The sequence below is a fragment of the Corapipo altera genome, unplaced genomic scaffold, assembly GCF_003945725.1.
Source record: "Corapipo altera isolate COAL_440 unplaced genomic scaffold, ASM394572v1 343, whole genome shotgun sequence".
Taxonomy (NCBI): Eukaryota; Metazoa; Chordata; class Aves; order Passeriformes; family Pipridae; genus Corapipo; species Corapipo altera.
The window spans coordinates 1,402,349-1,427,367 of NW_020884913.1; the positions used below are offsets into that span (position 1 = coordinate 1,402,349).

The 25,019-nt window shown below is 46.1% G+C and overlaps 1 protein-coding gene across 2 annotated transcripts; it reads left to right on the top strand.

The window, feature by feature from the left end:
- The first annotated feature begins 893 nt into the window (after positions 1–893).
- LOC113952465 (ATP-binding cassette sub-family A member 10-like) lies at positions 894–24,736 on the top strand. 2 transcript variants are annotated; one of them, XM_027654580.1, is made up of 39 exons: positions 894–1,539; positions 3,666–3,788; positions 4,148–4,358; positions 4,775–4,933; positions 5,183–5,283; positions 5,506–5,732; positions 6,061–6,199; positions 6,537–6,722; positions 7,736–7,883; positions 8,366–8,537; positions 9,136–9,194; positions 9,614–9,724; positions 9,817–9,992; positions 10,329–10,448; positions 10,779–10,917; positions 11,040–11,130; positions 11,405–11,544; positions 12,131–12,250; positions 12,409–12,604; positions 13,198–13,364; positions 14,108–14,235; positions 14,597–14,734; positions 15,519–15,632; positions 16,168–16,335; positions 16,677–16,787; positions 17,413–17,535; positions 18,484–18,543; positions 18,999–19,090; positions 19,523–19,643; positions 19,982–20,099; positions 20,539–20,630; positions 20,979–21,154; positions 21,744–21,819; positions 22,082–22,176; positions 22,632–22,751; positions 22,960–23,100; positions 23,360–23,439; positions 23,522–23,577; positions 24,161–24,736. In XM_027654580.1, exons 2-39 carry the CDS (start codon positions 3,687–3,689, stop codon positions 24,257–24,259), a joined length of 4,872 nt encoding a protein of 1,623 aa, XP_027510381.1. In that variant the 5' UTR covers positions 894–1,539; positions 3,666–3,686; the 3' UTR covers positions 24,260–24,736. The 2 variants fall into 2 exon arrangements, with proteins under 2 accessions (XP_027510381.1, XP_027510382.1); XM_027654581.1 differs by having other exon boundaries at positions 3,679–3,788.
- Positions 24,737–25,019: the final 283 nt, after the last annotated feature.

Genomic DNA, 25,019 nt, shown 5'->3' on the forward strand with positions numbered 1-25,019 from the left:
CCACCAGCACTCTGACCCTGTCTGAGCAGATCAGCATCTCCTCTTAAACACCTGCCTGCCAGGGCCAGCTTTGAAGAATAAATTTACAAGAAAAAAATAAATCTGAAGAAAAATGAAACTCCCTGCATCCAGGCAGCCAGGTGGTTCCCCTGGTGCCCTGTTGTCCTGTCCCCCAGTATCCTCAGCCTCAGGGAAAGGTGGGCACTGGAGGACAGGGGCAGTGCCATCCCATGGGATGGACAGAGCAGCAAGACCTTCACCCACCCCTGGTTCCTGTGGATGATGCTGGTGCTGCAGGGATGGATGATACAGGCAAGGAGAAAGCAGGTGGTTCAGGCAGGCAGAGGTGCATGTCCAGGCAATGCAGGCAGGGATGTGGGCAAGCAGGTACCAGCAGGTGGCTGCCGTGGCTCAGAGATGGGCCGTTCCTGCCAGGAAAAATCCCCAAAGCAGCCACCCCAGAGAGCTGCTTTCCACGTGGATCTCCAAACATCAGGGCTCTGTCAAGGAGCTGGGCAGGGAAGTGTCTCTGCTTGGGGTTCACCGACTGGGAACTGGCATAGCCACTTAAGGGTTGGGGGGTTTTTTCCCCTTGAAAAAGGTAAAGAAGGTTTGGACACGCAGGAGATGTACTAGGGACAGGTTTTAACCTCATCCTGTGCCCTGACTTACTGCACCTCTGCAGTTTGCCTCGCTCTGAAACATCGGAGTGTTATTTAAATCTCAGGGGTTCTTTTTTTTCCCGCCAGGCAGAGCAGAAGGAGGCAAATCCAGCTCCTTCACATTTCCAAGCCCAGCCTCTGTCCCAGCTGGTCATGCTCCCTCCCACCACGGGTCCCTCAGCCGTGCTGCTGCCGGGGATGCTGCAGTGGCACAGCCCGGGGATGGAATCAAACCCACCCCCTTTAGAAGCTCAGAGTTAGCCAAGGGAAGTTTGTTTCAGTGTTTACATGTTTTTTAATCGGAAGAGGTGTTGCTACCCAGGAGGCAGCGCTTCACTGCTCCTCCTGCGCCGGGGCTGGAGGCACAGGAGCAGTTTTCCAACACAACCTTTGCCATTTGGAGAGAAGGGAGAGCCACCGTTTGCCCCCCTGCCTGTGCAGTGATATCGTTGACTTCAGCCTCTCTTGCTGCACTGAGAAACACAATGGAGTTTGCCAGAGGAAGGATTTTTGTGTGGTTTGTTGTTGGGCTTGTTTGTCTTCCCTTGGCCAAGACTCAAGAATTTCCCGAGCAACTTTTCAGAGAATCCGCTCCAGGGACCCAACAGCAAAGTGCTCTGTTTGCTTTTTATAACACAAATAAAGCTGAAACTCTGCCAAGGAGGAAGAGGGAAGGAAGCCAGGGAAAAGAGAAGTGATGGTGTGAGGAATGCCTTTTGCAGAAGTGCCTGAGTGAGGAAAGGATTGCGTGGACAAAGGAACACTGAGAGGCACCAGGACAGCCAACCAGTCCATCCCAGGGAGCCTCAGCACCCCCACTTCCACAGGCACACGGTGAAGGACAAACTCTGGATCCCTTCCAAACCTTCCCCTTAAGGTAAGACTTAAGCATTCTTCCTAAAGCAAATTAAAAAAATGTTATTTTAACAGTACAAAAATGTCCAGTAAATTATAATCCCATTAATAATACTGGGAGAGGACACAAATGTGTAAGTGGAGCACTGGGTATCTTTCTAACAGGCTGAGTTAAGCTTGTGATTAAGTTTAGGGGCTGTTTAAAGGCAATAGACTCTTTTTAGCCTTACTTTGAGATGAAATAACACACAAACAGAGCTCAGTGTACAGCAGAGGTTTATTTGCAGTGTTTCTGGGCATTAAGAGGATGCTGTAGGTTCAGCTCAGCTCAGTACTTTAATCCAGCACATGCAAGGAGCAGATTTCTTTCCCTACATGCAGTGTAAGCTAGAGGCTGAATTTTAAAAGCCCTGTCCATCTTACACTCTTAAAAATTCCCCCTGAAAGACTGCAGGAGCAGAGAAATCAGTCCTCCCTCATTTCCCCAAACTCTGCAGCAGTGGGGTCAGGCAGCACTGAGGGGTGACCAGGAGGAGGGACATGTGGGATATCCGTGATGGGAACCTGTTGTGCCAGCTCTCCCTCCCACCCAGGATCTCCTGGGTGTGTCAGCTTGTCGAGGTTACTCCATGTGACAGAACGAAGGACAAACTGGAAACCTGCTGTGACACAAACCCCTTGCCAGGGTGGAAATGCACAGGGGTGACACACGACATCCTACACCTCCCTTCTGCTGGATGACAGGGTGACCACGGATTTGCAAGTTTTATTTTGGTTTTCCCAGGGAAGTCTAGACGTTACTACACAGGCTAAATTCCAATTTTTATACGCTTGGATTTAGTGAGATCATCTGTAAAAAAAAAAAAAAAAAAAGCCAAAAAACTGTTTAGAGATGCTGGCAAAGGAGCAGATTCCTGCCCCTGAGCCGTGTCCATGCCCTGTCCTGCTGTGCCAGTGCAAGTGTTTGCAGTGTGTGCCCTGGGAAGGCCATTTGTTGCAGCTGCTTTTCCAGCATTTCCGTGCCTGCTGTGTCATTACTCGGGGATGTGCCTCTCCCAGGAGCTGAATGTAAATATTTGGAAGAAAATGATAAACTCCATCTTGCCTGTCAGCACTGTGAGGCATCATCCCCCAAGGGAACAGGAAAACACAAATCTTCCTTCAGTGTGACAGGAAGGCTTGAAAGGATTAGATCTCTAAACTGTTCTGGTATTTCTACCTGAGAATCACTTATAGAAGACAAGGATCTTGTGTGAAAGCGGATTTTAGCTACAGATGTGACAGCAGAGCAGTTTGGCTGTGTGTGTGGAGCCATTTTGCATAGGGGTACTTAATCCTTTTGCTCATTAAAGGCACTAATAAATATTTTACTCACGGTTAATATGCACATATCTGAGCTGCAAAGCAGTCTGACAGCCAGCTTTGTGCCTTCCTATTGCAGTTTCCACCACCAGCATTAATCCAGGCAAAAATCCCTTGGTTTTTTTTTTTTTAATCAGGTCTTTTTAAGGATGCTCCCACGTCTTTTGGAGCGACACACCAGTGCATGCTCACGGCTCCCTGTTTTTCTCTCATTTTTCATTAATATCCCAGCACTGACATCCCTCCCAACGCACTTCCAAGAATTTGTTCTCTCGTGGCTCCGAGTTGCCTTCGACTGACGCTGTTTTCCAAATGATCTCAACTCACACCACAGCCAGGAGTTGCTCAACCCCTCTTGGTGTTGAGCCTGTAGCACATCAAAATGACACGCAAGAGGATTTTAGTGACTTTAATTCACTGTGGTGTTGTCATTCCTTAGATACGAAGCCCACCCAAGCCAATTAGGTCATGTAGTATGATATTCCCTTTTTTTTTATTTCTTAAATAACTCCTCCCAACCTCACCATGCCACAGCATGGAAGCCTGGAGTTCTGGTTATAAATCAGTGTTTGCTGCTGAGCTGGGAGGGCTGGAGTGTGTGGAGGGTGATGAGGTCTCCTGGACCCTGTGCTGCGGGGGTGGCTTGTGCTCAGCACACAACATCTGAGATGCTTCAGCTCTCATTTTTGCTGTGAAAAGGGAAAGAAAGTGTCACTGGGCACATCTGCAAGGACTGTGCAAATAAAAGTGGTCTCTGCTGTTTTAGCAAGTAATTTTTTCAAAAAGAAATTGTCTGTAGGTTCAGAGATGAAGACACTGCAGAGAAATATGAGTGTATTCCAGCAAACGAAAATTCTGTTGTGGAAAAACGTCCTTCTCAAGTGGAGGATGAAGATGCAGAGCTTTCAGGTAAGAAAAAATTAAAAATAACAATAAAAAAAAAGAGCAGCTAAGCACTGAGAGTGGCCTGCCCCTAGACACCAACTTCTTTAGGTAAAACTAGTTAAAGTATTTTTGTAAAACCTGACTGGTAGTGAACACTTTGAGACTTTAATGTTTTAACTGATGGTTTTTACATCTGGTTTATGACGTGAGAGCTCAGATGGGCTTTTTGGAGTAATTTCCTGAGGTGATGGGCACAATGTACAGAGTCTTGACATCTCAGAAACTGGAGTGACTGAGTTCCTCTGCTTATATTTTAATCCCACAAAGAATCTGCTCTTACCCTGCTATGTCTAATATGTTATTTATTTCTCCCCCGTGCCCAGGAGTGGATGCTGTCCCTGCTCTTCCTGCCCATCCTGTTCATCGTGTCCCATTTCATGGGGCACATGCAGTACCCTGAGGTGCCCTTCAGCCACCTCGGGCACTTGGATGATCCTGCCTATAACACCACCGGGGTCACCGTGGCTTTCACACCCAGCACTGCCACCACCAGGCAGATCATGGATAAAGTGGCCTCCAGCTCTGTCATGAGGGGTAGGTCTTGCTTTTTAAATGTTGAGTTTTGTCATTATTTAGCCTCTTTACACCTACGTTGTGTTTTAGTGGCTCCCCAGAATCTTTGGTCAGGAGAGAAAATTCACCCCAAATCCCCTATTTTCACAAATATTTCTTCTCTACTATTTACATTACTGGTGACACCAGTGTGTTCCTCTGAACTGTAAAGCTCTGCCTTACCTGATATTCCCTAATTCTTTTAAGACACCTTGGTTCATTCTTTTGAGTTGCACTTCTTAACTGGTAAAGCATGAAGTGTTTTAAGGTAAATATCTCAATGAGAACTGGAAAAAGAGGAGTTGAAATGCTGAAAAAGCAGAATATACCCCCAATGCCTGTGGACACATTTCCAGACTTACAGAAACTCATTGCAACATTTTGCTTACACACCACAGGTATAAAACTGGAGGCACTGGACAATGAGAACGCCCTGGAAAAAGCCTGGATTTCAAATAATGAAATTATAGGGGTTGTATTTAAGGACAACTTCTCCTATCACCTCAGGTTTCCTACTGCGAATGTGATTCTTCCCAATGAAATCTTTGGACACATAGGTAACACAAAAGCAAAATTCTTGGGCTGGTCATTGCCTGGCATGGACAGGCATCATTTTGTCAGAATAATCCATATATGTTCAGTGATTTAATAAACTGTGGGGGTTTGGTTGGTTGGTTGGTTTTTTCTGTGTGTCACTACCCATCTGAAGAGTTTCCCATAGTGCAAATGTATCCTTTCCATCCCTTTTTGCAGTGAAAATGAGTTCCCTTTCTCTGCTCTTACCTATGATGCCCTTAACCTTGCAGACAGCTGTTATAATTTCTCGTGGACGCACTGTGACAGCCCAAAGTACTGGTACAAAGGCTTCCTGTCCCTGCAGTCCAGCATTGATGCTGCCATCATAGAGGTAAATCCAACTTGGGAACTGATTTAGGCATCCTTTTATTTTAAACTTGACACAGGGAAGGCAAACCGTACCGTGGGAATAGCAAGGGGTGGGTTTGTCGGCAAATAAAGCTGCCTTAAAAAGTTGATCTGGGGAGGATGAATCAGAAGGTTCCTCGTACAAATACATCTCACTGTAGAAAAATAAATGAAATGCTGACACGTTGACCTTGAATTCCTTTAGCTGGTAGCAAATCATTCTGTTTGGGAAGAAATGAATTCAATCGCTGGAGTCCGGATGAAGTCCCGGAGCACCATCATCTCAATCACACTCGACTACGGTTATTTCATGATCACCATCGTGATGTGTTTCTTTCCCTTCATGTATTTCTTATCAATGAACGTCACAAGGGAAAAGAAGAAGCTCAAGGTACTGATGAAGACGATGGGGCTGCAGGATATTGCGTTTTGGTGAGTTCTTTCCCAACTAAAGTACATTTGCCAAAATCGGTATGTTCCAGGGCACTTACGCAGTCAGGTAATAAGTTAAATGAGTTCATGAGTTTTCTCCAGCACTCTAAGGACAAACCAGAGGGTTGAGCATGGCAGTGGTGTGCCCTTCTCCCATGGGTATTTCCTCCTAAGGTGGATCATGCTCTGTGTTCTGCCTTGGGATGTAAAGGAGTTACCCGTGGGAAATAACCAGTATTTAAATTTAAAACGGTTCTGACGTGGCAGATGAAGTTATAACAACACTTCTTAATTAACCAGAAGTGTAATGGCCCCTTTCCATCCCCAGGCTCTCCTGGAGTTTGCTGTATTCCCTCTATGTGTTGATCTTCTCCTGCCTGCTGACAGCTCTCGTGCTGAGGGATCCATTCTACATCAGCAGCTTCCCTGCGGTCTTGCTGCTGTTTTTCCTCTATGGCCTGGCATGTGTAAGTCAGGCTTTAAAGCCAAATATTCCCACCACGTGATTTATCACCTTGTTGATGTGCTGAAGTATTACTCCAGAGCTCTTTGCACAGCCTTGCTGACTGAAGCAGCTGAGTGGCTCCTGTGACTCAGCAGCAGTGATTTGATTTGCAGCCTGAAGGTCGGACAGGCAGTAGGTTGGCCACGAAAAGCCTGATTTGAAACTCAGATCAACCCACTAAGAAAGACTTTATTGTGTTGTACTAACTCACCAGAGACCTGCCTGCCCGGCAAACGGATGCACTGCTGTTGAAGGTATTTATTTCCTTCAGTGATTGAAGGAAACCTCTGTTCTTACAGATCCACCTGGTTTTCCTCCTCTGCTCCCTCTTAAGGACCTCCAAACTTGTCAGCTCCGTGGGGTTCCTCATCACCTTTATCTTTGGATGCCTGAGCCTGGCGGTGCTGGTAGAAAACGTTCCTGAACCACTGAAGTGGTTTCTCGGTCTCTGCTGCCCTTTCGCGTTTAACGCGGGCGTTGCCAAGGTAAGGGCCCCACCTCTGCAGCTGAACCTTCCCCTGCTAGCAGAGAAAGGCACGGGAGGGAGGGCACACTCTCATTTCAAAAGTCCAGCTGTAAAACCTCCAGGTATTTTTTCACTCAGATCCACGTCCCATTTTGAAACCTCCCCGCGACCTGAGCTGCTGTTGGGCAGCAAAGAGAGGCTCCAATGCCCCCCCCCCATCCCGTCCCACTGTTTGAAAAGCAGATGAATGCAAAGGCAACACGGCCCTGGTCACAAAAAATCTGCTGTTGTGCACTTCTGTCACTTCCACATGACCCTGAGGAGCCCATCCCTGCACACAACAGCCCCATTATCCTCGGGCCGGCCCAGGCGGGCAGGAGTCAGCTCGGGGACATCAGGGACATCATCTCTTGGCTGCCCCATCATTCCCCTCTCACTGCTGCAGCTCTTCCTGGCAGCAGAGACTGTGCAAATACAACTGGAGATCCCTGCTGCTGCTGTCCTTCCTCCATCCCCACTTCGTGCAGCTCCCCAGTTTTCCATCAGTCATATCTGCACAGCTCTGAGTGATGTTTTCTAGCTTCAGCAATCTAATATTTGATTTCCTGGTATATATATTAAAAAAAGTCTGCTTGGGAGAGGAGATTTATGCACCAGCAGGAAAAGAAACTGAATTTGCTGCTAATTTACCGTATGGTTAAATCAATCACTATATAAAATTATACCATTTTCATCGTGCCTCTGTCATATTGAGGGTGCCAAAATCATGTTTCTTGAACGATTTCCTCTAAAACTCTGTTATTTATTCCTGTTTCTAGATTATTCTGGAAAAATCTGGATTAAAGTATTAAGATCTCTGCACAGAGCAAACTTACCCCCTTAAATTTATTCCCCTCTAGAAAGTAAGAACAATTGGTCAATACTGCAGATGATTTCCAGGTTAACAGAGACAATTGGACCATTGTTTGATGGCATGTGCATAATTTTCCAGCCTGAAAGTTATTCTTCTTTGTCCTTTTTTTTTTTCATCAGATTTTCTATTTGGAAAAATATGGAATGGGTTTCTCTTTTTCCAACCTTATGGAGGAAGCATACTTTTTATTTTCAACTTACATTATGCTGGTCTTTGACTCAATCTTGTACCTGCTGTTGGCTCTGTATTTCGACAAAGTTCTGCCAGGTAGCTCTGATTTATGCTTGTTATCCTACTACCTTCTTTTATATTTTATATTTATATGGATTGCATGGGATATAGCAAGGAAATGATGGACTGCTCTGAGTCAATCAAAACAGGGTTTGGGTTTTGACTGCTCTGCCCCTGGCACGTGCAAAACTCACAGAATCAAAGACAACACAGCATTTAGTGGTTTTTCTTTCTAATAATGCTGCTGTTGAAGTGTTTATGAGATTACAGTGTAATAATGTTTGGGGCAATATTTTAATTCACTACACAAAGTATTGAACTCATTAAATAAACCCCTGAAGCCAAACTTCTTGTCTCTTCTACCCCTGGTCCAAACCTGTTTTTTTTAACTGGACAAAGCCCCAGTTTTGAGGCAGCCAAGCACTGACTAGTTCAGTTTAGTTAAAGGTTTAGTCTTGGATGGTGCCTTGGTTGTGGCTCTGGTTAATGACAGGTCATCCTTTTTGCTTTCCTGGCAGGCAAATATGGCATTCCAGACCCTCCTCTCTTCTGCCTGAAACCCTCCTACTGGATGAGGAGCAGGAGAGGCTCCACCAGGGAGATTCCCAGACCCAAAGCCAACCCCGAGGAGCTCCTTGGTGATGATGTAGAGCCGGTGCCCCCCCAGTTCCAGGGGAAGGAGGCCATCAGGTTAGGGAAGAAGTAACTGCTATCCATGCTCATTGAATTGGGTACTTGGGTTTAATGCTCCCCAGATCCCAGAGCCTTCCATCAGCTTGGGTTTGACTTATCCAGGCAGCTCTCATGTTTGTGAGGCTCTTGTAAAAACACTTGGTTTCACAGGCAAAAAATTAGAGATAAGATGCAGATGAGATAATTAGGTAATTCAGACCAGTACTAATGGTGAAATTTAGATAAATTCATAAAAAAATAACAGGGTGGGGTTTTTTGTTGTTGTTTGGTTTGGGGTTTTTTTTACTACGGACTTTAAATGTTCTTTAAGGACAAAAAGGTGAATGTAGAGAACAATCCATTGGAAATCTGCTGCAATGGGTTTGACCTTGTCTTTGCAAGGGTTGGTGCCCCATTATTGGTGCCAGATAGTGACATTCACACTTGAGCACAGGGGATACCAAACCTGTGAATCTCAGGGTTGTTTCCCAGTACCTCTTGTTATTTTTTGAGCCATTTCTGTAATTTTAACTGAAGGCCTACAGAAATGTAAAGGGGCACCAGGGAAATGCATTTACAGAAATCCCAAAATAATGACCTCCTTACTTTTCTTTAGACTCCACAATATTAAAAAAGTGTATAAAAAGAAGGACAAGAAGACAGAAGCTTTAAGAGGTATGAGAGCTGTAGTATTGGTTCCTGTTAAAGATGAGGGGAAAAAAACAGTTGTGCATAAATATTTCAGTCAGTCAATAAGATAAAACACTTGCATTACTTGAAAATTTATGTCAAATATTAATTGATGTGATTTATTACTATTTTGTTCAGTTTTTACCGAATCTTCCATTTTTAATAAGAGTAAAGGGAAGAAAGATTATTTTTTTTATTGTTGTATTTCTGTCTTTTCTGCTAAATTCAGAGCAACTCCTTAAGCCTTTAGTTAAAGGTTTGCAGAGCTTTTCCCTACACTGCTTAATGCACTTTTAGCTAATTATTGTCTCTTCTTGTGCTTCTTGACTTCTCTTGACTTTGACAATAAGTGGAGGCAAGTCAAACCTCATTTCTTCCCCAGCTTGATGTTGTTTCCATTCTAGGTTTGTCTTTAAATATTTATGAGGGGCAGATCACTGCCTTACTTGGCCACAGTGGGGCTGGAAAAACAACCCTGTTAAATGTGCTCAGTGGGCTCACCTTCCCCTCAGAAGGTAAGATGGAAAATGGGGGGACAGGGTGGCCCTGATTCTAAAGCTGTAAACACCAGCTCATTCCACTTCTTCGCATTTATTCCTGCAAACAGGCTCTGCCACCATTTACAACTACAAACTCTCCGAAATAGGAGACAGGGAGGAGATCAGAGAGATGATTGGCATCTGCCCCCAGTTCAACACACAGTTCGAAGTCTTGACGGTGAAGGAAAACTTGAGAACTTTTGCAGAAATCAAGGGCATCAGGTCCAAGGACGTGGAGAGAGAGGTGAGTGTGTGCTCCCCTGAAAAGCATCACTGTGCAGCAGCACGGGGCTGTTGGAAACCCCACAATTCCATAAAGGCTCCTTTTGCACTGGGAAGCTCAAAGGACCCACTTGGATACCGTGTCTTCTGAAAATTGAAGCTCAAAGCCTCATCCAACCTGGCCTTGGACACTTCAAGGGATGGGGCAGCCACAGCTTCACTGGGCAACCTGGGACAGGGCCTCCCCACCCTCACAGGGAGGAATTTCTCCCTGATATCTAATTTAAATCTAAGTCTACCCTAGTAAAGGATGTTAGGACAACTGCTGCTGAGAATGGACATCCTTGTGCTGTTCTAGGTGCAAAACATTTTGGAACTGCTGGATATCAGTAACATTCAAGACACTCAAGCTGAGAAACTGAGTGGCGGGCAGAAAAGGAAGTTATCCATTGGAATAGCCATGCTTGGAAACCCCCAGGTAAAGCAGCAGGCACAGCTCTGTAATACAGGGAATATTCAGGTCCAACATAACTAAAACCTTGTCCATGTATTTGGCTACAAGTTACTAAAATCAATAAATGTAATGATTTATTTTTTTTAAATTCACAACCCACCTTGCTAGTGCAGTTTTGAAGCAGACAGAGAGTTCCCTGACCTCCCACAGCTCCCAGAACAGCTGCCCTTGCATAAGAGGTGACCTGGGTCTGTCACCTTCGGGACAGACAGAACACTAAACCCAGAACACCAAACCCAAGGGACACGCAACTGCTCCAGGGATGGGGAATGCCTGATTTCATCCCCTCTGCAGGTCTTGTTCCTGGATGAGCCAACAGCTGGGTTGGATCCTCTCTCCAGGCACCAGGTGTGGAGCCTCCTGAGGGAGCACCGGGCGGGACGGGCGATCCTGTTCAGCACCCAGTTCATGGACGAGGCCGATATCCTGGCAGGTGGGCACGGGCTCAGCCTGGGGCACCTCTGCAGAACAGCCCTGGAGCAGAAAGCCAGTGGCCAAAAAAGTTTGGGGCGACTGCTCTGCACTATAAACCCCTTTGGCTTTTCCTTCCTTCAGACCGCAAGGCTTTTATCTCGCACGGGAGGCTGAAGTGTGTCGGTTCCTCGCTGTTCCTGAAGAAAAAATGGGGGATTTGTTATCATTTAAGGTACCTACTTGAGCTCCATGACCTGATATCTGGGGGACACCAGAATTAATGTAAATGGTTGAGCAGGTGCCATCAAAACCAGCAAATTCACAGAATTAATAGTCAGTTAAATTAACTGAAACAGCACTTTACCCCAGAGAAGGGAATGAACAAAGTATTCTGGAGGTTTTTTTTAATGCATCCTAGCAAATAATATGGTGGCTGTTGTTTGTTTGGGTGGGTTTTGGTGGTTTTCATTCCAAAACTAAGCATCTGTGTTTTTTCAATTCAACAGGATTCATGTCAGTGAGTCCTGTGACTTGGAGAATGTGACATCCCAGGTTAAGAGGTACATCCCCAATGCCACGTTCTCAGGACACAGTCAGTATGAGCTGAGATATAAACTGCCACTGGAAAATGTGAATAAATTCCCAGGTAATGTCTGTTAAAATAACTAAGAATTCTCCACAGAGAAAAAAATAATCACAACTCTGGGGAAAGTGAAATGAAAAGGGAGATTTTTCTACAGGGGTCACATCAGGACTTCAAAACTGTTGCATTTTGGGTTTTCTGCACAATTTTATCATCCGTGTGTTTAAGATCAAACTGTGCAACAAATGATTTTCTACTGCTTGTAATGACAAACCCAGCAGGCTAAACTGTGTCACTGAGAGTTCGGTTTTCTTTCTGTTAAATGAAAAGACAGTGATTAGGGAAAACCCCACAGAACCAGCCCCGCTCTGTGTCTGCAGTGACACCAGGCAGACCCTCACCCACCCTGTCCACCACATTCTGACCATCCCACAGCCCAGTTCCTCAGAGGATGCACAGCCTGAAATGCTGGTGTTAAGCAGAAAAACATCTCCAGTGGGCTGTGGATCTGGCAGTTTTGTGTTCCTCCAGACCTTCATTGCTCTGTTGTTTTCTCCCTCATGGGAGACGCTCCAGGTTGACTAAGCTGAACCAAAGTGGTCTGGAGACATTCCAGTGCTCATACACTTGTTTTATCTCTGTCCTGCAGATCTGTTCAGTGGCCTCGACAGCTGCTCTGAGCAGGGAATTATCAATTATGGAGTCAGCATGACGACCCTGGAGGATGTCTTCCTGAAACTGGAGGAAGAAGACATGGCGGACCAAGAAGGTACAATCGTGGCTGTGAATACACAACCCACAGCCAAAGAAATCAGCTCCTCTGAGATAACCCCTGGATAGGCCTCCAAGGGTGGCTCTTCAGTTTTCACAAATGACAACACAGAAGGTGTTCTTAGCCATAAATGTGCTCGTGGGGACTCTCTGCAGATGAACACGTCCTCGGGGACGAGTGGGCAGAGGCAGGACCACGAGGCTCTGACGAGGCCAAGCCAGGCTCCCTCCTGCTCTCGGACGCTGGGAAGGTGACAGTGGATGGCCTGGCTCTCTGGAGGCAGCAGGTCTCTGCCATGGCATGGGTGCACTTCTTAAAGCTCAAGAGTTCGGTGAAAAACCTGCGGTCGATGTAAGTACCAAAGTGACTCTGCCTTGGAGATCTGGAGCTGGACACGACCACACTTGGGGGGGGCAATTTCCACACCTCTGTTCTGATGGAGTTTGGCTTAATTGGTATCAGGTCTTGGGCACTCCAGATCTGAGGTCCTCTCCCTGCTAAATTTTGCATATCTTTGTGAATGGTCAAGGTTTGAGACTTCTGGAAATAAAATTCTCCTCTCTGGTGACCAGTGACAGGACCCGAGGGAATGGCTGGAGCTGTGCCAGGGGAGGGTTGGAATGGATCTCAGCAAAAGGTTCTTCCCCCAGAGGGTGGTTGGGCACTGACCAGGCTCCCCAGGGCAGTGGGCACAGCATCAAGGCTGCCAGAGCTCCAGGAGGGTTTGGACAATGGTGGGATGGTTGGGGTGTCCTGCGAAGGGCCAGGAGTTGGATTCCATGGTTGTTGTGGGTCCCTTCCAACTCAGGATATTCTGTGATTCTATGATTTTTACCAGAAGGAGTTTTGGGCAACCTGAACATCACCCACCAATTCCAATATGCAAATGCATTTGTGCCGAACGCCTGGTTTCAAAGTGTTTATTCATCTCTTTCTTAATGTAGTTTGCTGCTCTATGTGGTTTTTCTGCTTCCTCTGGTTTTGCAACTGTCCCTGGTTGCTGCCTGGCAGAGTGTGAGTGTCTGGGAGCTCTCGTCTGCGCGGTACTTCCTGCCCCTGGGGAAGAAATCCTACCTGGAGACGACCGCCCTCCTGGTCCACAACAACACAGGTGAGCTTTTCCTTATCCCTCCCTGTTCTGGGGCTTCTTCTTATTCCAGGGAAAAATACCTGGCAGAGCAGCTGGTTGCAGGATGTCGGGGATCTAAGCAGGGTTGAAGGTTTCCATGGCAGAGGAGCATGGGGATTGTCTTTGAAGGGTTGTGAAGGAAACCCACTTTGGCTTCAGCAACTGGTGAGCTCCTGATGTGAGATGTGAAAAGGTTCATCAGAGCAGATGAGGTTAGATGGGACACAGTTCTTTCCCTGCCTTAAATCCAGATCTGTGTCCAAGAAATAGACACCCAGGCAATTCTGCATTTTTAAAGTGTGGGACTCTCAAGCCAGGCACCACATTCCAGAAAGGGATCATTGATGCTGAGTCAAATTAATGGGCTACTTGCAGTTATACCTTCAACATTCCCATGAGTGGATGCTATTTTATGTTATTTGGCCAGAGTGGGACACTGTTACCTTCATCAGACAGTCACAAAGGAGAATACATTTTGCAGCACCTCAGAAGAGGCAGGGGAAAAAAATGACAATGCAAAAATTCAGTCAGTGAGACAGAAATCCATTAACTTCACAAAAGTTAATGTGCAATGATCCACCACACATGTGCTGGCTGATGTCCACAGTTATTAGAACTTCCCCTGGTTTCGTTTGGTGGTCACGGATTTGAAAATAAAATCAAACCATCAAAGGCTCTTTTGTTTTTCAGTATTATGATTCCTCTGCTTTTGGCCTTCACACCAGGCACAGGCATTGACAGCTTCATCCACGTGCTGCAGAGCCAAGATCTTACAGTGGAAATAACCAGCGAGGAAAATATCACAGAGGAACTAAAACACAACGGGGCTATAGAGGTGTCTCGTGAAGGTCAGGTGAGGATTTGTCTTCTCTCCCTCCAGTTTCTTCCCAACAACTGAATAATTAAGCAGGATGCCTCCATCATCTCTCCCTGTGGGATGGCCCTGTTGACTGAGGCCCAAAGGTACAAAGATTAGAAAGTGTTTTAAGTAGTAAACTGCATCCTAGAGGAGACCTTATCTCCCTCCTTCTCCACCTCAAAATTTGCATTTTTTTAGCACAGACTTCCGACACCTCATAATTTGGTTTTTAGCAAACAAGGCATAAACAAAATTATTTCGGGCCTAGATTCTCCCAATGTACTCCTTTTCCACTATACTTCCCTGCAGATGAGAAAAGCCAAGAGTTTTCATCTTGTTTCCTTGCCCTTTGAAGAGCTACAGGTTCACCGTGTTGTGCCACTTGGAGGCTGTGAACTGCTTCCCCGTGCTCGTGAACGTCATCAGCAACGCCCTGCTCAGGACCCTCAACTCCACCGGGCACATCCGGGTCTGGAGCCACCCCTTTTTCTCTGTAAGTGATGCCAGAAGGGGTGAGAGAACAGTTTAAGGCCTCAGTAAACCCTCAGGTTTTAATGGGGAGCTGTGCAGGGCTGTCTGTGCCTGTAAACCCGCTGTCCTCACTGGTGGCTGTGGAACCACCACGTTTGTGGTGCTCATTTTTCCCTTGTGGGTCTCGAGGGCTGCTGATCAGAGACAGTGGCTGGGAGGGACTCAAAATTAAATGGAGTTCCATTTCCAGAAGTGTTTTAATCTGAATAAAGATTTTCAAGAATAAATCCTATATTTAGAAAAGCACTTTGGGGCAAAGTTTAGGAGCACAAACCTTGAGGTTAATGGGTTGTTAAGTTTGTTAATGGTAATAGTATTATTATATGTAATCCTGCTTATTGATATGTTATTGGTACAATAAGGAGTGTTACAGAAATGCAATTTAAATTGTTCAAAAATCAAAAGGGGGATTTGTCAGAAGATAGAAATTGCGTGAACAATTTCTATCTTCCGACAGGAGGGCTTCTCCAGGAGGTTCCTTATACTCTACATCACATTTTTCAAGCTGTGGCTCATCCCAAGTCTGGGATGGAGGAGTAGGACCTGCACCACCCATCTCTCCTCACCAGGGGCAAGCACTTTGCAGGGCTATGGTTTGGGAAAACCTTCCTCCTCCTGCCACTATTTGGTTTCAAATCCCACTTTTTGTTCACAGTGCCCTGTAACCCATGAGAAATGCAGTAAGGTGAATGGTTGCATTACATTGCAGACCATTTTCTCCAAATGCTTTGTTCTTCTGTTTTCAGATCTACAATCCACGATACTGGGACTATTTTATTTCCTTTTACCTCATTTATATGCTGTGGTTATTCCCTGGTTTTCCTCCTCACTTTGCAATGGGCTACACGCAGGACTACAAGGTAAATTCCTTAAAAAGGAGCATATTTGGGGGGGGGGGTACAACTGCATTGCCACAAGGATGTTTGAATACGGAAGCAGAGCACTGTTTAGGCTGGAATAGAATCATTTAGGTTGGAGTAGAAGCGCAGAATCATTTAGGTTGAAGTAGAAGCACAGAATCATTTAGGTTGGAGTAGAAGCACAGAATCATTTAGGTTGGAGTAGAAGCACAAAATCATTTAGGTTGGAGTAGAGTCATAGAATCATTTAGGTTGGAGTAGAGTCATAGAATCATTCAGGCTGGAGTAGAATCATAGAATCATTTAGCTTGACTCCAAGGTCATTGGGTCCAATCATATGATGGGCAGCTTGAAGTGTTTTGATCTGTATTGCCACGAGCAGCTTCGCAGCCACCACAAAATGTGAAAAGACAAAAAGAGGTCGAATTTTATTTGATTTTTTTATTACATTTTTATTTCCTGGAGCCACTCTCATGGGTGCCCTTGGCCAAGCAGGCACTGACAGCAGACTCCCCTTTGCATTGTGCCTTCCCAGGTGGGAGCTCGTGCCCAGCTGAGGATCTCAGGGCTCTTCCCCTCGGCCTACTGGTGTGGCCAGGCACTGGTGGACATCCCACTGTGCTGGATCCTGCTCTTCTCCATGTTTGGGCTCCAGTTTGCAATGAGCACCAGGACTACTGGGACCATCAGCATCTTCTTACTGGTACATCCCATTCTGGTGATTGCTGGTTCCCTGGGGAGGGACTGAGGGAATACATGGAGGGGCAGCTGAGACACTGCAGGGGCAGATGGCTCTGGAGGACCTCTGGGTCCCCTTACTGACCTTCTCCTTGTTTCACCTCCTATCATTTGGGTTTCTCCAGCTGGAAATAAATGGCAGTAAATCTTGCCTTTATATACTCCTTTACACCTCGCAGTAATATTGGGGTAATTACTAAATGACCTTAGTATATGATCATTTACACTGAGCCCCGTGGCTGTGTGTGGGTTTCTGATGGTTTAGATCATCCCATTTTCTCCAGTGAAAGCCTTTCTTTTCTGCAGGTCATAGGGACGTTGGGTTATGGAATTTCTATCGTTCTCTTAATCTACTTGATCTCCTTCACCTCTCGCAAAGGATGGAACTGTGACCTTTGGTCTTTTATCCTGATAGTGGTAAGCACAGGGTTGGATAATGCACTGCAGGCTTTACAGAAGAGTATTTTGAGACCTTAAGGATGAACTAGATGTCAAAACACCAAGGAACATAAATATGGGCATGTGTTTTATGGCAGCCAATTCTGTATTAAACTTGTGCTGCCCTGTTCTGTTCCCACAATCCTGCCGTGACGTGGGGAAATACTTGGATCTGTCTTGAACTAGATCCTGGTGCAGGAATGGAGGCAAAAAAAAGGGTATTTATCACTCTGCTAAACACCTCCCATTGAAGAGATGTAAGGTGTTGAGATAGGAGCCATCAGGTTAGACTCAGATCACCTGAGCCTGGAAGGAGACAGATTATTTGGAATGGGAATGAACAGAATGGGATCCCACACTTCTTTCTTCTGCCTGAAGCAGCCCTGTGTCTGGGAAGAAGTCTCCCTAGCTGGCCCAACCCAGGAGCCTACCCCAGGCAGAGGCAGCTGAGGACCTTCTAAACCATCACTGCTTCTCATCTTCATATATTTAATCCATTTTTATAAATTCAACAGGGAATTGCAAAGCTAGACCCACACAATTTTAAAGACCAGTGAGCATAACCCTTCCCACCAGCTAAGTCACCCTCTTGTTTTGTTTTCAGGTGTGCTTTATCTCTTTTGTAATCAGCAGAGTCATGGATTTTACAGCAGACTCTCGGAACTCCCTCTACATTCTGTCCCTCTTGATTCCTGTGTACCCACTGATGGGTTTTGTGATCCATCAGGTGAGTGGTGCTGCTGGGCAAGGAGAGGCATAGAGCACAACTCTGGGTCCTTGGGAGCCAGGTCTGGGGGGGCTCATTCCGGGTGGGATTTCCCAAATGGACAGAGTCTGTCGTTAAATGACCTTTTCAGATCATTTAACGTTTTTCCAGCTGTTCATTAAGGGCTGGGGGGTCCTTCTCAGGCTGCTGAGCTGTGGCTGTGGATTGGGTGAGCACCCTTAATTCTTTCCATGCAGAGTCACAGAATCACAGAACAGAAACATGGAATGGTTTGGGTTGGAAGGGACCTTAAAGCTCATTGTGTTCCACCCCCTGCCACGGGCAGGGACACCTTCCACTAGCCCAGGTTGCTCCAAGCCCCATCCAACCTGGCCTTGGACACTTCCAGGGATCCAGGGGCAGCCACAAAGTCAAGCAGCTTGGCTTGAAAAATCACAGGAGGAAATCTGAAGTCACGCATCTGACTTTGCATGGGAACAGAGTGAGAATTAAAAATACTCACTGGGTGCTTTACTCCGTGTCAGCTGAGGGTGGTAGTGGAAAGTCAGCTGAGGATTCAACAAAACCCTCCAGTTCTGTGCAAGACTGCTTATAAATGATAAATGACTTAGGGGTGAGGTCCAAGTAGAAGAGATTCCTCCACTGTCCTGCCCCACTCACCTCCACTTCTTCTCCTCTGGGACCCAAAGGAGAGGAGACCAGATGTTTTCCTGGGATAGGACATCACCCCTGGAAGGAGAGCCTGGTACATGTACTGGGACATTTTCTGGTGTAGGACTGGGGTGCCCAAAGCCAAACTTCTGTATTTGTTCATCTGCATGGTGAATGTTTGGGGTTAATCAGAAGCTTTTGTACGTTTTTAAAAGCATTTTTTCAATGTTATTGGATTACCCAGAATGGTACTAAAGAATTCTGGCTTTCATTGTGTACTTTTTTTTATTCTTACAGATTTTTAAGGACTACTATGACACAACTTCTGGCAATGATGCACTAGTCTCTGTCTTTGCAGTAAGAAAACATTGAACATTACTTTTATATAGGAATGTGGGTCTCCTAACCAGCCCCCTTAAGTTATGAGGAAGCAGGAAAAACCCTGAGCTCATGTCATGCAGGAGGAGGATCTGGGTGGGTCTGGGTGACAGATCACCCCCTGTGCTAAAATAACCTCACACCTTTGAAATGGGAAAGGGAGAAAGGAATAAACCCAGATCACTTACTGCTGCCCTGTTATTCTGTGATTTGGGGGCTTTTTCCTGCCCTGAGTATCTTCTGCAGTGTTGATAAGTGATAATAGAGTTCTCAGCCTTCAGGATTACCCTGAGTTTAGATGGTAATGGACTTCATTTTCACATACTGTGTTTTCCCCCACGTATTTTGTAACACTGCCACCACCTCGGTGCCAGCTGCAGTAGGAGGGAAGGGCAAGGCTGTTAATGTGGCAACCTCTTTTTTGTTTTTTTCAGCCCTATGTCCATTCTGTGGCTTTCATTTTTCTCCTTCGCTATTTGGAGTCAAAATATGGAAGAGCAGTTCTGAGAGAGGACCCAGTATTTAGGTTTGTATAAACACACATGCCCCACATGTGAGGTCTAAAATCCCACCACACTGCTTTTCCTTGAAGACATCATTGCCCTTGTGCCCTTATTTTTAAATAGGGTTTTTTTAAATACTGATGATTTTTTAATGACTAAAATAGCCCCTTAAATACCACAGTGCTGTGATAACATAAAACAGCTCTCAAGCTTGTAAGTACCTCCACATGATGTTGTCTGTGCCCTGGGATGTACCAGCTTGGTTCTTTGTACAGCATAGAAAGATTATAAATATTTTAATAATAAGAAGAATTATGATAATAGAAATAATTAATAATTTAAAAGTACAAGGAACACTGAATCAGAGTGACATTCACTCTTGGTCTCTCCAAAATGCATTGGCAGAAAAAAAGGGTAAAGAACAAAATCCTAAGACAAATCTGATGGGTTTTCAGGATTTCCCCAAGAAGAGAAAGCAGCCACCAGCACCCCAAAGAGCTGGAAGAGGAAGATGAAGATGTTAAAGCTGAAAGAGAAGCAGTGAAAAATGCCATAGCAGCTCCAAGCCAGGAAGAGGTACAACTGAGTGTTGTCCTTCTTGTTTTGTTTTATTTTATACCTGGTAAAACACAAACCACCAGCTATCAATTAGAGCAGGTCAGTGCTCTGGCTGTGTTGTTCTCACTGGGAAAATAAAACTCCCAAAAGCACAGTGTGGGTTCCATCAGGGTAGAGGAGAAAGCTGTTTAGGGGAACATGGACAATAAAGTGTCCTGTGGCACCTCATAGTCCTGGTGAATTATAAAACTAAGATCTTTAGAAGATTTTCTGCCTTTTTAATGGAAAAATACTACTGAAGGATTAATGATATCCAAGATAATAAACTGATCTTGCTTCTTCCTCTTCTCCTGCAGAAATCAGTCATTATAGTCAGCAATCTGTGCAAGGAATATAAAATAAGGAAAGCTGGTTCTGTTTTCAAGAAGAAGAAGAAAGTAGCCACCAAGAATGTTTCCTTCTGTGTTAAGAAAGGTGAGAACTGGGACTGTTCTCCTAGACCTGTTTTAATCATACCCAGAGAGTTAATTCTCTGCAGCTGCTCAGTTACCTGAGCAAGGACATAAAGGTCAAATCTATTTGCTCAGTCATTAAGGCACATTCTATCTGGGGTTGATGTGTTAATGAACCATGTGATGGGGGTCCATCCTATTAGCTACCTTTGACTATCCATTATCTAAAATAACGTAGATCCTGGAGAGAGGGTCCCCTTTAGCTGTGGCTTCTGGGATCAAAGCTCAGACTCGCAACATCAGCTAAAGCTGGAATGTTGTGGGCTCTCAGAGCATGTATTGTATAAAATAAACCAGTTTATTTTATATGATCTTTGATATTTATATTTTTTCTTTTGGGGGACTGTGATATATTTCTTGGATGGAGAGTATTCTTAAGAAACTAAATGTATTGGTTCCAGGAGAAGTATTAGGACTTCTGGGGCCCAACGGAGCTGGTAAAAGCACAGCTATCAAAATGATTACTGGAGAGACAACCCTGACTGCTGGGCAGGTAGGAGACATCTGGAGAAAAGGGATGGATCCATGATAAAAGAGCAAAACTTGCACCTAAGCTAGGCTATAATTTTTGTCGAAGCGATCAAGGTTTTAACTTAATTCACTGTGCCACCAAATTAGATAATGTGCTAATAAAAAACACTGTGAGCTACTTGTAATTCTGACAAGTGGCTGCACCTACCCCAACTGGCCATGTTTGTACTTAAAAACTGTGTAAATGAGGGTTGTGAAATCACTCCTTGGGGTTTCCTCCCCCGAACCCCAGCAAAGCCCAGAGCTCTGAACACACCCCTGAGCCTGGGCAGGGCTGTGCAGGGGGAAAACCACCGCCCCTGTTGTGCAGGTGCTGATGAAGAGGGGAGATGGAGGAGCAGCCCCCCGGGACCACGGACCCGCCTTCCTGGGCTACTGCCCCCAGGAGAACCCGCTCTGGCCAGACCTCACCGTGCACGAGCACCTGCGGGTGTACGCGGCCGTGAAGGGGCTGCGCAAGGGGGACACGGCGGCCGCCGTCACCAGGTACCCAGGGAGCATCCCCAACATCCTACCCCCTAAAGGGGAGGGCACCAAAAGGTCAAAATCCACCATGAGCCACAGCAAACCTCGAAAGAAACTCGGGAAATGCGGCTGCAAAAGTGCTTTTTGTGCCGAAAGCCGCGGTTGGGTGGGTTAAGAAAACTTCCAGTTTTGCCGAGGGCGTTCAGAGGGGATGTTTTTCTTTTCAGTTTAAATGTCCTTTTAGGGGTGTTATCTTTCACGTGTGTTATCTTCAGGCGGATTTCTAAAATCTTTAAGGCTGCAGTTTGGCACAACAAGAAAGGGTTTTAAGCACTGCCTGCTCAGCTGACTCTGGCAAGGTGGAATGGATTTATGATGCTCTTGACACTAATGATGGGTTTAGAAAAGAGCTTGTGGCTTATTCAGTACACTTTGCTTCAAATATTCACTTACATTTTAATAACAAAATAAATGTTTAATGAAAACAAGCAGGAGTCAAGAGCAAGGGGAAGAAAGTTCCTCTTCCTTGTCATTTTGGGAATCCTTGATGAGCTATTGATTTGAAATAACAAAAATGTTCTTTTTTTTCGCTTGCTCCCTTTCCCCACAGAATAGTGAATGCTCTGCAGCTTCAAGACTACTTAAAAAAAAAAGCCAGAAAATTATCTGCTGGGATAACCAGAAAGGTGTGGTTTTGGTTTACCTGTAATGGGAACTGCAATGCTCACAGCACAAATTAAAAACCTCCTTCATGAGTGGAGGGTGCTCCCTGTGCTCTGAGCTACCTGGGAGAGCATTGCATTGCTTTCCCCGTGGTGGGGTGATGGGAATAAGCCTTTTCCAAAACGATTTCTCCTATAAATCAGAACATTAATTCCCAAAAAACAGGCAAACTGTAGAGTGCCAAGGGCTGTCAAAGCTTTGACTGAACCCCTTTCCCTGCCCTAGCTGTGTGTGGCGATGTGCATGCTGGGCAACCCCTCCGTCCTGCTCCTGGATGAGCCCTCCACAGGCATGGACCCCAACGGGCAGAGCTGTGTCTGGTGAGTAGGAACTTTACCCCAGTGGTAAAGGGGTGGGAAACCAAAAAGCAGATGCCTAATTTTAGGTGAGGAGTGTTTTACCCCCTCCACAGTTGGTGCTGCTCAGCACGTGCCAGCGGTTTTATTGGAAACTCCCATGTTCTTGGTTCTCTCTGGATCAGCCACGGGCAAGGAGAGAGAAGAACCATTTTACCTTCATCCTTTTTTGCAGATTTAGGACAGTCATACGTGGGATTTGGAAGAATTCCTAATGACACTCGAGTCAAAAGTGTTTTCTGTCATTATTTCAAAGTACTACCCTGTGCTCATCAGTCTAAACTCGCTGTATGTGAAGATTATACACTTGTTTCAGGGAAGAGGCATTTGGAGGGACAAAGGTATAAGGGAAAGTGTCTGGTATTTCTAGGGAGTGTTAGACTTTCTTTTTTATCTTTTTTTCCCCCTCTGATCCTCAGGAAGACGATCCGTGATGCCCTGAAAACCAAGGAGTCGGGAGCCATCCTGACCACACACTACATGGAGGAGGCAGAGGCCGTGTGTGACCGTGTGGCCATCATGGTGTCTGGGCAGCTGAGGTGGGTGACAGCACAGCCAGCACGTGGCTGAGCTGGAAAAACCATCCATATTCCTCCCCTGGCCTCACCTGCCCCACCCCATCACTGTGGGCTTTATGAAGTGCTCCCTGTGGCTTCCCCAAATGCAGCATTTGGGAAGGAGCAGGCAATGAGGTGGTAGTGGTTTCGCACCAGCTTCTCTTCTTGTTCCTCTGTCCCTCCCCTGCAGGTGCATTGGCTCCATTCAGTACCTGAAGAACAAGTTTGGCAAAGGGTACCTGCTGGAAATCAAGGTCAAGGATCCAGAGCACACAGATCTTCTCCACGCTGAGATTTTGAAGATTTTCCCAAGTGCAGCCCGTCAGGAGCGGTAACTAAAAAATATGGGATGAACAGTGGTTTCAACACTGCCTCATCCCTAAAAATATGCCCAGTGTGATGGCCAGACACAGGATGCCAGGTGGAGAAGGATGAACAGCTCAGAGCCCCAGTATGGAGACCTGATCTGATCAAGTCCCCACATCCAACCCTGCTGTGATCCCGACAGCAAAGCATCCAAGCATCCATAAAGTTTTGATCCCAGAACCTTATTACAGAGCAAGAATCACCTTTCTTTCTTTTTCTTGAAGGTTCCCCTCTTTGCTTGTCTACAAGGTCCCAATGGAAGATGCACTGCCCCTGTCTCAGTCTTTTTCCAAGCTAGAGGAAGGTAAGAGCAAAACAAGGTGACTTGTTGAAAAGGTGGAAAACACAGACCACTGAGTTTTGACTCTCTTCCCATTTCTCCACAGCCAAACGAAGCTGCAACCTCGAGGAGTACAGCTTCTCCTTGAATACTTTGACTCAGGCAGGTGATTTCAGGGCTAGTTGTGCTGTAAAGGCCAGAGAAGGAACAAAGGCTGCAGTGAAACCTGGGCTGGCACAGTGACAGCTCCACCAAAAAGCTGCCTGAGGGTGCTGGGTGGGGGGTCCTCAGCTGGGAGAGTGGTGATCAGTGGTTTGGGTTTTTTACTGCTGGGATTTTCCATGGTGGGAAAAAGTGTGGGTGAGGTCTCAGCCTCCACTCACCTGAGATGGGCACACATCACACCCAAGGGATGGATGCCCCTGGTAGGTGCCCATGCCCAGCCTCTCCAGTTTCTTTGGAAGCAGCAGGTTATTGCTGCTTGTACAGGGCTGGTGACAAAGATGAGGAATGTTTATGTCAATTAATTGGTGGGTAAAACCTACTGTATGGATCTACCTAAGGGCAGGTGGTTCCCCTCAGCAGGTTATCCCAAAGAACACGTTGAGTCTCGGCTGCCATGTACCTGCTCCCCACATAAAGCTGCTTCCCACACCTCACACAGGGGCTGCAGAGCTGTAAAGGAGCATCACAGCATCTTGTGAAAGCCGGGAAAACCAACTGAACTTTATCTTGCACATTTCAGGTGTTTTTGGAACTCTCCCGAGAGCAGGAAAAGGATAATTTTGATCTGACTTTGGACGGGACTTTTGAGTGGAAACAGCTTCAGCAGGAGGAGTGTTGAAGGCCCAGGATGCTCATTTATGCATTACTCAGTATTAACCAAATGCACATATTTACTGCCACTATCAGTGTATCACAGAGAGGGGGAACAGGCTCTGCCTTTCCAGTGACCAGCAGCTGAGGGCTCCTCTCCAAAGGAGAAGACATCCCACCTGGACTCTGCAGGCATCTAAGCCCTGTCCCAAGCTGCACTTCAAAGGGTGGTTGGTGAAATAGTGCCTGACTGGTGAGAGCTCTTGTCAAGCAGAGCAGAGTGCAGCCCAGGGACTGAAGGTTTGCAGAAAGAAGGGTCATAACCCGTCTCTGGGGATGGAGTCTCTCTGGATCTGGGGGCATCAGGGAACCCTGACACGCTGCTGACCTTCTGGGCTCCTCCCCCACCAGTGTCTGGGACTATCTGCCCATGACATGTTCAAATACATCTTATTGAAATTTGCACTCTATTTTTATACCCTTCCAATAAATGTCTCTATAGAAACTGCAGTTACATCCTCATCTGTCATCATTGCTGGGGACCATCAGGAACAGCTCAAGCTCCTTCCCCTGGGGTGGAGAGGGCTGCAGAGGGCTCGGGGTGATGGCCAGGTAGTTTTATCCCGTCATGTTGAACTATCTCTGGCTCCTTGGCTTGGCAAGTGCTCCCCCCAGCCCCCTCTCCATGCTTGGGCAAGTGACTGCCAGTCCTTCCCCTGGAAACCACCCTGAGCTCTTCAGCCTGGAGAAGATTCCAGGGTTATCTCAGAGCCCCTTCCAGTAGCTAA

What these genes read in the sequence shown, in the direction of transcription:
- LOC113952465 (XM_027654580.1), top strand. Translation starts at nt 3,687, where the DNA reads ATGAAGACACTGCAGAGAAATATGAGTGTATTCCAGCAAACGAAAATT. An exon ending in TTGATGCTGCCATCATAGAG is followed by an intron (nt 5,284 to 5,505) that starts GTAAATCCAACT and finishes GAATTCCTTTAG; the next exon opens with CTGGTAGCAAATCATTCTGT. An exon ending in CCATCAGCATCTTCTTACTG is followed by an intron (nt 16,336 to 16,676) that starts GTACATCCCATT and finishes TCTTTTCTGCAG; the next exon opens with GTCATAGGGACGTTGGGTTA.